This window comes from Pelophylax lessonae (assembly GCF_965119305.1).
Source record: "Pelophylax lessonae genome assembly, chromosome: 1".
Classification (NCBI taxonomy): Eukaryota; Metazoa; Chordata; class Amphibia; order Anura; family Ranidae; genus Pelophylax; species Pelophylax lessonae.
Genome location: NC_138768.1, coordinates 715,894,469 through 715,910,157, shown reverse-complemented (window position 1 = coordinate 715,910,157; position 15,689 = coordinate 715,894,469). Strand labels below are relative to the sequence as shown.

At 41.1% G+C, this 15,689-nt stretch overlaps 1 protein-coding gene across 1 annotated transcript in view; it reads left to right on the top strand.

Moving 5' to 3' along the window:
- Positions 1-15,689, top strand: part of LOC309552259 (uncharacterized protein) — a 167,997-nt gene that overhangs the window by 28,642 nt on the left and 123,666 nt on the right. Inside the window, exons 3-4 of the mRNA XM_082253145.1 lie at positions 11,145-11,216; positions 15,352-15,465. Of these exons, the coding sequence (XP_082109271.1) occupies positions 11,145-11,216; positions 15,352-15,465 (186 nt within the window). The remainder of the gene's footprint in view (positions 1-11,144; positions 11,217-15,351; positions 15,466-15,689) is intronic.

Genomic DNA, 15,689 nt, shown 5'->3' with positions numbered 1-15,689 from the left:
AACGTGAGTACTTTATGCACCATTAAATATGGCTCCTTACTCATAGATCAGTTCTAGACCACCCAAGCCCCATACTACTGTCCACATAGTGAATGAGCCTCATTAATTTAATGAGGTCATCACGGTACTCTATCTTCATGTAGGCAGGCTCCTGATGTTATTTTAATAGCACCGTAAACTGAAGTAGAGGCTCACTGTCTCTCAATGCTTCATCCTTCCTTTCTAAAGCCCCGTACACACGATAAGATTATCGAAGGATCTGTCGTCCGTCTTTTGTGGCATGCTAGTCTGATGTGGAAAGTGAAGAGATTATTTTCATACGAATTTTCCCGTACGACAGAATTCAGAAGCAGAGATGTATAGTAACTAAGTAGAACTACTTCACTACTGTACTTAAGTACCGAAAGGCGGTATCTGTACTTTCCTAGAGTAGAATTTTTTTCTCCTACTTCCACTTTTACTTCACTACATTTTTTCGATGATTTCAATACTTCTACTCCGATATTTTTTTTTTGTGCTGCATAGTTACTCGTTACAATTATAAAAATTACCACTGCCAGAACAGTAGATGGCAGGTTTCATGAAGTTCAAAAAAATGTGTATAATGTCATGTGTACTTTTGACTTCTTTCTTTAATAACTTTAACTTTAATAACTTTAACTTTAATAAACTTTTGACTTCTTTCTTTAATAACTACATAACACAGTACTTGTACTTTTACTTTCAATACTTGAGTAGCAAATTTAAAAAAAAAAAACTACTTGCAATACTTAAGTACAAAAAATGTTGAATACTTTAGTACTTCTACTCAAGTCACTTTTTGATCGAGAACTTCCACTTCTACTCAAGTCACTTTTTGATCGAGCACTTGTACTTTTACTCAAGTATGGGTTTTGAGTACTTTATACAACTCTGTTCAGAAGTGATGTCATGTGTTGGATTGCTTTCTGTGTTCTTTCATCTCTGAGCATGCCTAGTCTTGCTCATAAGATTTTTCCCCATCGAAATCTGTACTAATGAGACGAAAATCGGACGTGTGTTGACGGAGGATAAAAATTTTAATGCCTGCACATCAGGATTTTGTCAGCCGAAAAGTCGGAGTCGGCTGTCGAAAGCACCATACTAACAATCCGAAAATCGGCAGATCGGTCGTCAGACGAAATTTCCCTTCCGAATTTCTTATCGTGTGTACGGGCCTTTAGTCTACATCCTGCTGGACTTGCAATTATAGGAAAATAATATAAAGACATATAGAGTAAAATGTCCTGATGCCAAACCTGCAGCCCTTTAGCACTTTTTGTGTGACCCTTGTTTCTCTTTTGTCCTGTTATAGAATTGATTTATAGCAACCTGGTGTATAACGTGTCATATGCCTCGTACACACGCATTGATTATTGGCCGGGAATTTTCAGCCAACGTCCGATCGGCCGATTTTCGGCTTGTTAGTATGATGCTTCCGACAACCGACTCCGACTTTTCGGCCGAAAAAAATCTGGTGTGCAGGCTATAAAATTTTTGTTGGCCGTCAACACAACGGCCAATTTTCCGTCAGTCAGTACAGATTTCGGCAGACAAAAATCTGATGAGCAAGACTGGGCATGCTCAGAGAAGAAAAAACACACGGAAAGTAAACCAGCACATGACATCACTTCTGAAGTAGATTTTTGTTGGCCGAGAAAATTTGTGTGCAGTCTAGGCACATTCCAACCAACAAAACACCACTCTGGACAAAAGTCGGACGATCGGTCGGCCGATAATCGTTGCGTGTGTACGGGGCTTTAGTCTTTGACTATATCCTGTTGTGCGTCTGGTGTCTGTTAATTAATATTAACTGAACTTTATGTGCGGTCCTTTGGTGATGCTGTGGCCGCACTTGATGCACATATCAAGAAAGTTGACCACTACTGGTATGATGTCTTATACTAGCTCAGTTTAAAATATATAATTTAAAATATATACTATATATAAATATTTTTGAAGGTACACACTGACAGATTAGGAGTAGTCCTTTATATCTTTATATTCAGCTTTAAAGTAAACCAGTAACATGAGAAAAATAAAAAGGGGTTGCCATTGCTGGCTTCTTCCCAAAAATGTATACTAGCAAAGATAGAGAAAGGTGTGCACACCTGCTCCAGGTTAGTGAAGCAAAGCAATGAAGAAAAAGAGTCAGCAAGACAGCCAGCCAACTAACATTTTCAGAAGGTAAAGCCCCGTACACACGTACCGATCGTCGGCCGAACGATCGGCCGTCTTTTGTCCCCGGGCTGTCGTGTCCGCCGAAAAGTGCAAAAGACTGCACACGAAATTTTGTCCGCCGACTGCAGAAGTGATGTCATGTGATGGTTAACTTTCCCTGTGTTTTTTCTTTTCTGAGCATGCCCAGTCTTGCAAATCTGCTGTCTGTCGGGCCGAATTCTGTATTGACTGGCGAACAATCGGCCGTTCTGGTGTCGGCATACAAAAATTTTAATGCTTGCACGACAGATTCTGTTCGGCCGAAAGTGCACTGTCGGCTGTCGGAAGCATCATACTAACAAGCCGAAAATCGGCCGATCGTTCGGCGGCCGAACATTTTCGGCCGACAATCGGTACGTGTGTACGGGCCTTTAGCCATAGTTTTTCTTAAGACAGTTTACTTGGGCTAGTCTACATCAATTAGGACATTTTCCTACAAAATAACCTTTGATGTACTTGCAACAGCAATAAATACATAGACAATAAGCTGTTTGTATAACCTAAATCTTTTTTTCTTTTTCATTTTAGATAGAGTAAGAAAAAGTTTAAAACTCATACTTTTTTTTTTTTTGCTATGTCCTATTGAGGAGATTTCTATTTTCTTCCAGTCGTGGAGATCCAACAGGAAGCATGAAGAAATCTCTACAAATTGAGAGGAATTCCCTTTTCTAAAGTGTTACTAAACCCACAACAGTAAAATCAGTGTGTGTTTTCAGTACAGGATGCTTGTTATACTCACTGTGGAACCTAAGGGGTTAATCCTCTGCATTGTGTATGAAGACTGTCTGATCCTACCTTCTCTGATCCTCTCTTTCTTTAACTCAAACCCATCTCCTGATAGAACAGAGCATTAGGAGTCAGGCTGCACATGCTCAGTTTGGTGTGTATTGCTAGAGAGTTTTTTTTCCCCTGGGAGAGTGCATGTGATCAGCACAGGGCCAATCAGCACTGTCCAGACAGAAGATCAGGGGAGAATGAAAACTCCTCCTAACAATCTTTAAGGAGACACCGATAGAAGTCACAAGACTGCTATATACAGCTGATGAGCAAAGGTATTTAGCAGTTTATATTTACAAAAATATTTGCATTTCCATGTTCTGTGAACTGTGGGAGACCAAATATAGTGAATGCAGGGTCCTGGGTTTAGTAACACTTTAACAGTTGTCATTGAACATACAGTATCTCACAAAAGTGGGTACACCCCCTCACATTTTTGCAAATATTTTTTATATCTTTTCATGTGACAACACTGAAGAAATGACACTTTGGTACAATGTAAAGTAGTGAGTGTACAGCTTGTATAACAGTGTAAATTTCCTGTCTCCTCAAAATAACTCAACACACAGCCATTATTGTCAAAACCGCTGGCAACAAAAGTGAGTACGTCCCTAATTGGAAATGTCCAAATCGGGCCCAAAGTTTCCATATTTTGTATGGCCACCATTATTTTCCAGCACTGCCTTCCCCCTCTTGGGCATGGAGTTCCTCTTCCACTCCTCCATGATGACATCACAGAGCTGGTGGATGTTAAAGACCTTGTGCTCCTCCACCTCCCAGTTGAGGATGCCCCACAGATGCTCAATAGGGTTTAGGTCTGGAGACATGCTTGCCCATTTCATCACCTTTACCCTCAGCTTCTTTCGCAAGGCAATGGTCATCTTGGAGGTGTGTTTGGGGTCGTTATCAGGTTGGAATACTGCCCTGTGGCTCAGTCCTAAAAGAGTTCTTTGCCATGTTGAACTTCCAGTGACCAGTATGAGAGAGTGAGAGTGATAACACCAATTTTAACACACCTATTTCCCATTCACACCTGAGACCTTGTAACACTAACGACTCACAAGACACCAGGGAGGGAAAGTGGCTAATTGGACATATTCACTTAGGCCCCTTTCACACGGTCCGCATTCCGTTGCGGACCGTGCTCTGCTCAGCGGGGATCAATCCGCCGATCCCCACTGAGCCAGCGGATGACAGCTCCGTCTCCGCACTGTGTATGGAGAGGGAGGTGTCAGAGCCCCGCTGCTCTCTATGGGGAATCGGATGAGAGCGGACCGCCTGTCCGCTCTCATCCGATCCGATCCGATCCCCAGGACGGATGGAAAATAGGGTTTCCATCTGTCCGGATTTCACGGACAGGATCGGATGCGGATGGCAGCGGGTGTCAGCGGACATGTCGCCGCTGACATCCGCTGCTCCATAGGGCTGAATGGGGCATCCGATCAGATCCGCCTAAAAAACTGACAGGCGGATCTGATCGGAACGCCCGTGTGAAAGAGCCCTTAGAGGTGTACTCAATTTTGTTGCCAGCGGTTTAGACATTAATGGCTGTGTGTTGAGTTATTTTGAGGGGACAGCAAATTTACACTGTTATACAAGCTGTACTCTCACTACTTTACATTGTAGCAAAGTGTCATTTCTTCAGTGTCGGTTCACACTTGTGCGATGCGGGAAGGCTGCGAATTCGCAGCATGTTCCCGCATCGCAAACGCACATCTGGCAGTTCACACTGCCATATGCGATACGCTGGGGGTGTCAATGAAATGTTAACGACACCCCCAGTTTGATCGCATATCGCAGTGCGATCTGACAGTTCGCACAGAATCAGATCACACAAGTGTGAACCACTGTGCGATCCGATCCTGATGCGGCTGAAAAAATGCCTCATGTGCGACTTTTGTGCAGGTGCAGTGCGAATTTAGCCATACAAAGTGTATGGCTGAATTCGCACTGCACATCCGATCGCATGTAATGAAGGAGCAGTGCACTCCGATATTACATGCGATCGCCGCACACGTGGAAGTGTGAACCGGCACTCAGTGTTGTCATATGAAAAGATATAATAAAATATTTACAAAAATGTGAGGGGAGTACTCATTTTTGTAAGATACTGTATATCTCTATTCAAATATTTATCTTAATCCCTGTTCCACTGACAACTCTTACTTTTTGCTTTCTCTTCAATTTCCAGGAGTGGGTGTTCCTAGGAAGGTTACATTTGTATACAGACCACCTTGGGTAATGCCCACATAGGATTGCTAAAACAGGGACATTAAAGTGGATGTAAACCCTCATATATACCCAGTGAAGTGAACAGCCTCAGATGATACACAGAGATTAAGCAAATCCTCCTTCATAAATTTTACTTGTTTATCTGCAGTCTTTTCCTCTCTACACCCCTTCAAAAGAACAGATTGTGTTAAAAATCTTTCTTCTTCTGTCAGGAGCACAGAGGAGGGGACGGAGAGACTGCAGTTACAGTGTGTGAGAGCTGATTGGAGGAAAGGAACACCCCCCCCCCCCTTCCCACAGCAGAGGAACTGTGTTGTGAATAGACAATCTATGTTCTGAGCTGTTCCCTACCCTCCCTCCTGACACAACTTTTCTAATGCACACTGTAAAAATGCTCACAGTTTGCAGTGAAATCAGAGTAAGCTATTTTAGTACAAGGGAAAAGGCTGTACTGCTGTGCAAAACTGACTGTAAGTTCAACTTTAAAGCGGAGTTCCCCCCTGGAATACTTTTTTTAATAAAAATACCCCCGGGACAGTCAGGGCTAGTACATTCCACAATGGCTAGCCTCTGATCTGTCCCGGGTTGCACTTACCTTTTAGGAGAAATACTTACCTTGAAAAATTATTGTCCAGCGCTGCCATCTCAGGTGTGGGCAGCTTGAAGCCAGCGCGATCCTCTTCTGCGACCTCTTCCTTCTTCTTCGGTCCCACGATGCACTGCACCGGCCCTGCCGTCACTTCCGGGGCTGCAGCGTCATCCCTGCACAGCTTCTGGGCATGCCCAGAAGCTGTTTAGAAGGGAATGACGCGCGCGCACCGGAACTGACGTCGGGGCCGGTGCAGGCGCATTGATTCCTGGGAGCGATGACGTTCAGCTCCCAGGAATCATTGCAAGCCAGGAAGTGTTGAATCGCAGTGGCCTCCGAGGGGAGGAAGAGGTAAGTAAGGTAAGTATATTTTCTCTACAAGATAAGTAAAAAAAAAAAATAAATTGCGATTATCCATTTGTTTTTCAGGTGACCCGGAGCGAGAAGATGGAGGTAAGTTTAAATTTAGGGTGGAACTTCACTTTAAAGCCTAAGTTTTTTTTTTTTTTTTCAGTTAGCACAAGTAAAGTGTCCCTTGTTCTGGTGGCTGCTATATTAGTTTAAATGTTTCTTCCTCTGCCAAACCCATGCCTCTGCAGTGATAGAAGCTATAGTACAGCTTCTTTGAATGGAACAGGTTGGGCGGAAAGAGAGGGCATAATTGGCACTTTTAATGAGTGCCCATGACAGGTCCAGCAGCTCTTAATACCCCCCGCAGTACTGGAAGTTTACCACTGTGGGGGGTATAGTTGGCAGAGTATTGTGGAGTCCAACTAAGACGGCAGCCACAAGTACAAGTGACACTCCTCATTGATAGTAAGTACCATCCCTTGTGCTGATTAAAAAATAAAATAAAAACAATAACTACCTTTAGGCTTAGGAGAGTGAGGTTGGAGTCACCACCCACTAAGAAAATACAAATTACAGATTGAGATCTACAAGTATAGCACACGCGGGTCTTTAAAGCGATTGTAAAGCCTTACAATCTTAATAAAGTCAAACAAATAGCAAGCATGTTATACTGTACTTACCTGCTCTGTGCAGTTGGTTTTGCACAGAGTGGCCCAGATCCTCCTCTTCTCGGGTCCTTCTTCTGTGCTCCTTGCCCTTTCCTCCTGTTGAGTGCCCCCACAGCAAACAGCTTGCTATGGGGGGCACCTGAGCCGAGTCACAGCTCCCTGTGTCCATGTAAACATGGAGCCACGACCCCAGCCCGCCCCTTCTCTCTCCCGATTGGCTGACTGGCTTTGATTGACAGCAGCAAGGGCCAATCGTGCTGTGCTGCTGTCTCAGCTAATGGGAGTCCGGGGCAGCTGAGACACTCCTGCAACATTGCTGGATAGAGATGGGCTTAGGTAAGTATTAAAGGGGCTGAGGGGGGCTGCTGCACACAGGGTTTTTTTTTTTTTTATCTAAATGCATAGAATGCATAAAAAAAAAACAAAAAAAACCTTCTGCCTTTACAATCCCTTTAATTGTAAAATGCTGTATAGACAAAAAGTGATGTACAGTATCTTTTATATAGCAGTTAGGAACTAATTCTATTATAAAATATAGCATCTGAAAGGTTTGGTTTCTTATTCTAATTTAAGTAGGCCATTTTTACTGTATAACTAGGAAAAAGAAGGATGGAAAAAAAGATAGGTGTACAACTGGGCAAAATAAAATGTATGTAACACAGAAAAGCTCACCAAAGCCCTGTGTATGGGTTCTCATAACTGAACCTGTATTGTTACATCTACATGATATTGATTTCCTAAGAGTGTTTTTTATATATAAAAGACGCTCCATAACAACAAAGACATAAATGTGGTTGGCAGCGAATCAGTCTTTCATTACTGTGTTTAATCAGCTGCCGTTTTTATAGATGAACCTTATTGCATCATTATTGGAAATATTTGCATCTACCTGACTGAGCAGCGAGTGAGGTTAACAAATGTTACAGTGTACTGAAGCTGCATACGGCACTGGGACATTCACCAGGAAAGAATACAATTACGTGGATTAAGTGGAGACAATGACATATGAGCATGTTCCATACTCAGAACTCTATAAACGTTTGCAGTCATTAAAGGCTTACTAAACTGTAACTATGTCATTTTCCTGTTTGGATATCACAATTTCACTCGTTCACTCACTTGCTCATTCAAATACTCCATCATAAAAATACCTATTAAATTACTTGAAAAAGGTTTAGAGTTTTTAGGCCGTGTAAGTGGATGCTTCCTCTCTCTTTAGCTGGGCATACATGGGTCAGTTTATTTAACATCAGCCAGCGGGCTCATAGAAAAAAAAACTAAACAGATTTCGCCATCCACACAAGCAAGGTGGGTAGAGGAATCATTCCCTCTGTGTTATTGTATTCTGACAGCGGGGGCTCATCTACTGTCAGAATACACTAATCATGGCTGCAGCGCTGACAAAAATTTTCCAACAAGCCCGTTCATAAGGCAATTGTTAGATTGACTTCGCTGAGAAATGGAACGGCCATAGATGGATTGTATTTAGTCTAGTTTCTGCTAAACTGGCCGAATTTTGATTAATCTACACCCAGCTTTAACCACCAGCCTACTGGGCACTTTCCCCCCCTTACTGCTCAGGCCAATTTTCAGTTTTCAGTGCTGTTGCACTTTGAGTGACAATTCCACTGTCATGCAACACTGTACCTATACAAAATTTTCATAAGTTTTTTTGAGACAGATAGAGCTTTCTTTTGGTGGCATTTAATCACCACAGGGTTTTTGATTTTTTGCTAAACAAATGAAAAAACACCAAAAGTTTTTTTTTTTAAAAGTTTCTGTTATAAAATTTAGTAAATAAGTAATTTTTCTCCTTCACTGATATGTGCTGATGAGGCGGCACTGATGGGCACTGATATGCTGCACTGATGGGCACTGAGAGGCTGCAATAGTAGGCAGCTCTGATAGGCACTGACAGGCAGCGCTGATGGGCACTGACAGGCAGCACTGATGGACACTGTTGGGGCTGCACCAATAATTAGGGCACTGATGATCAGTGCCCTGATTATCAGTGTAGATGTCCCCTGTGTGGATTGCCACTGTCAGCCTGCGGAGAGGACTGTCAATAACCGGCAATCCCTGTTTACACTGTGATCAGCTGTGATTGGACACAGCTGGTCACATAGAAAAGAGCCACTGTGATTGGTTCTTTAGCCTGATCTGTGAACAGCGATCACAGATCACTGCGGATGCGCACCACAGGGGTCACGCGGGATGTCCCGGAAATGTGTGACCATGCTGTAGCCGTCATTTAGCTTTAGCACAGTTGTGAAGAGGTTAAGATCATATATGATAACATACCTACCAACCTAACACCTTTTAGCAAAAAGTATGCAGGCAAAGAACACTTCTCTGCCAATATATCATTATTGCCAAAAAAAAATGATTGGTTAAACCTACAATTGTAATTCAGATTAAGGGGTGAGGGAATATGGCGCTGCCTGGAATAGGATGTAGGGGAAGGTATGTACTATGAATGGAGTGGAATAATAATAAATTGCCTTGGAAATATAATAAACAGATATCCTATGAAGACAATCCTCTGTGCAAAATCAACCAATCCAACATATAAAATAAAAGAATACAAAGTGCCTTAGATATGTAAACCAAAATAGATCATATACAGCTGATAATTGTTTGTGCAAATCCAACATATAAGCATAAAAGGCTTAATATATAATAATATAAATAAATTAAAGTGACTAGTGCAGCGGTCTGGGCTACCTCGGTGTGTGCCCAGTAAAGTGACTAGGTGACACATAAATGATACAAAAAAGGGAAAACCCGTGATATAAGGTGACTTTTGCAGATATAGTGCAACAATCTGGGTGTCTGGGTGACCCAGTGCATAGATAAAATAATCCACGGGAAAAATTATATATTGACCAATATCCCCAAAATAACTTGGTGAAAATTACAAAATATATAAAATATAGGTGACCAGTCCAATAACTCCAGTGACTGGAGAACACAGTCAAAAGCAAATATTCAAGTGCATGTGAATTCAGATATAATGTAAAGTATCAGGTAAATGGTGAGGGAATCACACTAAATAGTCCATAATATGGTGGCTATTAATCTTCATGCGATAATTCCTGACTGGATTTGGGGGTGATGCTGTGGCATTTGAGTGCACACGATTGCTCTAGTACAAATTGCACTCACCAGAGATCCCAACCCCACACAGGGGTTTTAGGCAGAGAATAAACACTGAGGGGGTACAGTATTGGGGTGCCCAGTCCTGGGTGGTCCTGGCCGGTAATCCTGGGTTCCTATTTCTAGAGTTGGGGTTCTCAGCTAACCGGTTAAGGCTTAGCCCCAGCCTATCCTCCAGTAGTGAGTGGTGTGTCTCTCATATAAAATGAACAAGGGGGGGACACATAGCGTAATACTGCAAAACCACTTTTATTAAAATAAAGGTAATATACTCACATGTAAAATGCAGTATAAACAGCGGTAAAAACAGCAAGGTACTCGGATGTCCGGAACACTGTGCGTTCCACAAAAAAAACGGAACAGGAAGTGACGTGAAAGCGCTGTACGTGTTTCGTCATTCGACGTCCTCCAAAACTACATTAAACCTACAATTTTTTTTTTTTTTTCACCACTACTTCTTTTTTTATGTCGATATTTTTTTTTTTTTTTTTTGGTTTTGGATATAGTGAGGAGGGATTTACCTTCAGCTATGTAGTGCAAGGGCCTGCCTGATTGCGTACACACTGACAGTGTTTCGGTTTTACCTCGTATTATACCGTTTTGGTAATTCTAAAGGAAAATTGTAAAAGAAAGTTGTTTAATGTATGGCCAGCCTTACTCTATCCAAAATGAAAAAATAAAATGTTTTGCCTACTACTTTAACACATGCCATAACTAAATGAATTATGGTACACCTTCAAATGTTTTTTTTTGTTTTACCTACAGGTATTAATTAATTCCCTGTTTTTTTTATTTGTCTTTCCTTGTAAGGATGGGCTCATATGTTTTAGCTGCAGTTTGTGGTGTCATGGTTGATCAATTCCCTTTATGTTGATGTTTTTAAGGACAATAATATACATTTTAGAATTTTGTTCAGCAAGAATGCTGCAGTTAAGGATTGTGCACTCGAGGTACTGAAGTGGTCACCAATGAAGTTAGCCTTTTTGGGGATATTTCTCCTCTGGGTCACAGGAGTGCTCCTATTTCTGCACTCCTGTGGCCCAGATTGACTACTGGATCATGCATGAGTCCCTGATCTAACCTCAAGTGATGCCCTTTTGTTTCTATTACTTGATATGTCTTTTATTTTATAGGAAAAGAAAGAGGACATTGCCTTCCCTCCTATTTGCAAAACATCTCCTACTATTATCTCACACTCAATAAGGGTAAGTGTAGAATCTGCCTTAGCCTTACAACAGGGCATTCATAGCTTAATAAGCAAAGACAATTGTTTTAATGCAATGAAAAGCTATTAAGAATATATTACAAATTAAACCCCAAGTGAAAATTCTATGTAAATCTTCCAAATACATTTTATATACATCAAAACCAAAGGTATGCAAAAGTGTTGAAGTTAATTTTTATTAGTAAGCAGGCACAACCTGATTAGAAGCATGTTCTATGTCAGCATGGTGTAGAAAAGAACACCTTGCTCTCTGTATGAAAGCAGTGGTCATTTTACAGAGGTCTGACTCCCTGCCCCAACCCCTCCCTCTACTAAATCAGTTCTATACATTTGCAAGCACCAAAGCTTTAAGTCCCTGCTGATTGGAGAGTTTTAACTATGACTCGAAGGTGGGTGGGGGGACCTCTGCAGAGAGACCATTACTTCTACGTTGTGCACAGAAGGGAGGAAGGAAGGTCCTTCTTTGCAGCATGTTAGCAAAGGCTGTGGTTGCTATATATGAAACACTTTAAAACTTTACATAACTGTTGTTTTGATGTACCTGGTTATCAGTGTTGCCAACTGTCACTATTTTTATTGACAGTCAGTTAAAAAAACAGGCACTTTTCTCCTGCCAGTAAATGGCAGTAACAGGAAAAGGTTGCCAGTAAACAATATGGTTGTGACGCTGGGCTCCGAACTGCACATGACCATCCTTGTGCCTCCTGCAGTGTGTTCAGGCTGCGCAGGCAGGGGGGCGAGTCTGGCGGAGGCGGTTGCCTGAGCATGTCGTTGATGTCATGGTGCAAGGGAGCGGAGCGCAGCGGGCAAAACCTTGTGTGTGTGGGTCTCTGGGACAGGAGCAAGGTAAGCCGAAAGCAGGACTATCAGTGCTGTTTAGACTGGAGTAGACTGAAGGGACCACCTATCATGGAGAGAGACTATCACTGTGACTCAGGAGGAGATGTGTCGTGTCGGTGAGGTGTGATCATCATCTGTGCTGCTGCACACTGCTATCAGTGTCACTGTGAGAGTCAATTTCCTGTGTGTGCCGCCCATTCTAATTTCTTGCCCTCCTGAGTCCTGTCCCTGAGCTACTTACTTTTTCTATCGAAAATAAATAAGAAATATGTTTTTTGCCTTAATACCTTAAATCTACCTTAAATCACGTTACTGAAATTTGCACATTAAATGTCAGTAAAAACTTGACTGTGCCAGTAAATTTTGGGTGTTGTGTCAGAAAATTTGGATCTGGTAGGTTGGCAACACTGCCTGGTATGTGTTTAGATCATTTAATCTAAAAGTTCAATGGGGCTTTAACATCTATAAATATTTCAGAACACCTCCAGGTATAATGTGAAATCAGTCAATGTACAAACCCGATTTCAAAAAAGTTGGGACACTGTACAAATTGTGAATAAAAACAGAATGCAATGATGTGGAAGTTTCAAATTTCAATATTTTATTCAGAATACAACATAGATGACATATCAAATGTTTAAACTGAGAAAATGTATAATTTTAAGGGAAAAATAAGTTGATTTTAAATTTGATGGCATCAACACATCTCAAAAAAGTATGGATAAGGCCATGTTTATCACTGTGTGGCATCCCCTCGGAATGGGAATGTTGTCCCATTCTTGTCTAATACAGGCTTCTAGTTGCTAAACTGTCTTAGGTCTTCTTTATCGCATCTTCCTCTTTATGATGCGCCAAATATTTTCTATGGGTGATCTGGACTGCCGCCTGGTCATTTCAGTACCCCGGATCCTTCTTCTACGCAGTCATGATGTTGTATTTGATGCAGTATGTGGTCTGGCATTGTCATGTTGGAAAATGCAAGGTCTTCCCTGAAAGAGACAACATCTGGATGGGAGCATATGTTGTTCTAGAACTTGGATATACCTTTCAGCATTGATGGTGCCTTTTCAGATGTGTAAGCTGCCCATGCCACACGCACTCATGCAACCCCATACCATCAGAGATGCAGGCTTCTTAACTGAGCGCTGATAACAACTTGGGTTGACCTTGTCCTCTTTAGTCCGGATGACATGGCGTCCCAGTTTTCCAAAAATTTTGATTCGTCTGACCACAGAACAGTTTTCCACTTTGCCACAGTCCATTTTAAATGAGCCTTGGCCCAGAGAAAACGCCTGTGCTTCTGGATCATGTTTAGATATGGCTTCTTATTTGGTCTATAGAGTTTTAGCCGGCAACGGTGAATGGCACGGTGGATTGTGTTCACCGACAATGTTTTCTGGAAGTATTCCTGAGCCCATGTTGTGATTTCCATTACAGTAGCATTCCTGTATGTGATGCAGTGCCGTCTAAGGGCCCGAAGATGACGGGCATCTAGTATGGTTTTCCAGCCTTGACCCTTACGCACAGAAATTGTTCCAGATTCTCTGAATCTTTGGAGGATATTATGCACTGTAGATGATGATAACTTCAAACTCTTTGCAATTTTTCTCTGAGAAACTCCTTTCTGATATTGCGCCACTATTTTGCCCATCTTGACTTCTTAGGTCAATTGGTAACATGATTGGGTATAAAAAGAGCCTCTCAGAGTGTCACTCTGAGAGGCTCTTTTTATACCCAATCATGTTACCAATTGACCTAAAAAGTTGCAAATTGTTCCTCCAGCTCTTCCTTATATGTACATTTAACTTTTCCGGCCTCTTATTGCTACCTGTCCCAACTTTTTTGGAATGTGTAGCTCTCATGAAACCCACAATGAGCCAATATTTGGCATGACAAGTTTATGAGGTTTGTAAATTAGTCCATTCCTTTTTTACTCACAATTTGTACAGTGTCCCAACTTTTTTGGAATTGGGTTTGTACATTTTGCTTAAAGTAGAACTAAAGGCAACCCATTTTTTTATTTTGGATAGAGTAAGGGAAGGTTATAACTCCTGTCAATTTCTTTTATTGCCATCTGTTGTCCAGCTAGGAAGATTTCCCTTCAAATTTTATCCCATAGCCAAAACAGGAAGTGAAAGGCAATCCCGCCAAAGTGAGAGATTTCCTGGTTGTCATCAGTGTCACCAAAACTAGTGTCTATGTTGAAAGATTTCCACTTCCTTACTGATTTTGTAACAACCCAAATTTGGTATTTTCTTTCACTTTCAGTGATAACAGTAATCATGACAAATAGAAAGGGTGAATCTCCATAATGGGGACACAGGCAACAATAAAAAACCTCACAGGTGTTTCAAACCCTCTCCACCCTATTCAAAACTAAACAAAAAAAAAGAGCAAAAAGAAAACAGAACCCTGTATCAGGAGGACTTTACTGGCATAGGTGTGAGACTATATCAAACATATTGAAGTATCAAAAAATATATTTATTTGAACATATTTAAAAATGAATCTTATGACATATAATCAAGCATCGATACATAATGAAAACATATGACAATAATACAGAAAACATATGACTTTAAGGGGCCAATTGTGACACCTTCCCCAGGTAGGGGTAGTATCTTGGAGGCTATCTCTACTTATTGACACACCCATTCGGGGTTCTCAAAGATACTACCCCCTACCTGGGGAAGGTGTCACAATTGGCCCCTTGAGGTAATAGGTTCTATATGTTTTCTGTATTATTGTCATATAGTTTTATTATGTATCAATGCTTGATTATATGTCATGTGATATATTTTTAAATGTGTTCAAATTAATATATTTTTTAAATACTTCAATATGTTTGATATAGTCTCAAACCTACAGTATGCCAGTAAAGTCCTCCTGATACAGGAGGGGGTTCTGTTTTCTTTTTGTTCTTTGCATATATATTTGGATGTGGCATAATCAGTGGTCAACATTTTTTATACTTAAACAAAAAAAAAAGATTCTTTGCAGTGGGGCCTTACTTTCATGGTCCACAAGTGGAGAAAACATAGTCATGTAATTTCACACTGTTCTGCTTTAGTCCTATCAGAAAACAAGGTATACAAGCAAACATAGATATTTTGTGAACAGGGCTAATGGCACACAAGAAGAGATCCAAGATGTCCCCTATGGGCTGCATTGGACATTTTGATTATATAATATAGTTGTTTTGCATTAGTTCTTTTTTGTGCAACTATCTTGTGGGAGTTTTAACTTACCCATTGACCTTCATTTTTCTTTTACAGAGAAGCAGTTGGGATGGCCAAGGAACTAAATCTGTTCAGGACCTGTTCTTTTCCATGCAGATTTCTGACACTCATAGGTCACTAAACAAGAACAACAGTCTGCGAGATGTCAGTGTGAGTGCAGCACATTTCTAAAGTATAAGTATTATGGTTTACTCAATGGATTAGTTCTTCCAAGCAAAATTAATTTTGGCTGATTGACTGTACATACAAACTAATTTGTTCCTATTGAGGTTTGCCATTTAGATACAGCACACTATTCAAGCTATCTTTTGAAAGGAAGAATAAGCATTAAGGCAAGTAGCTTCAAATGATGCTTTCCAAAGACATCCACCCAA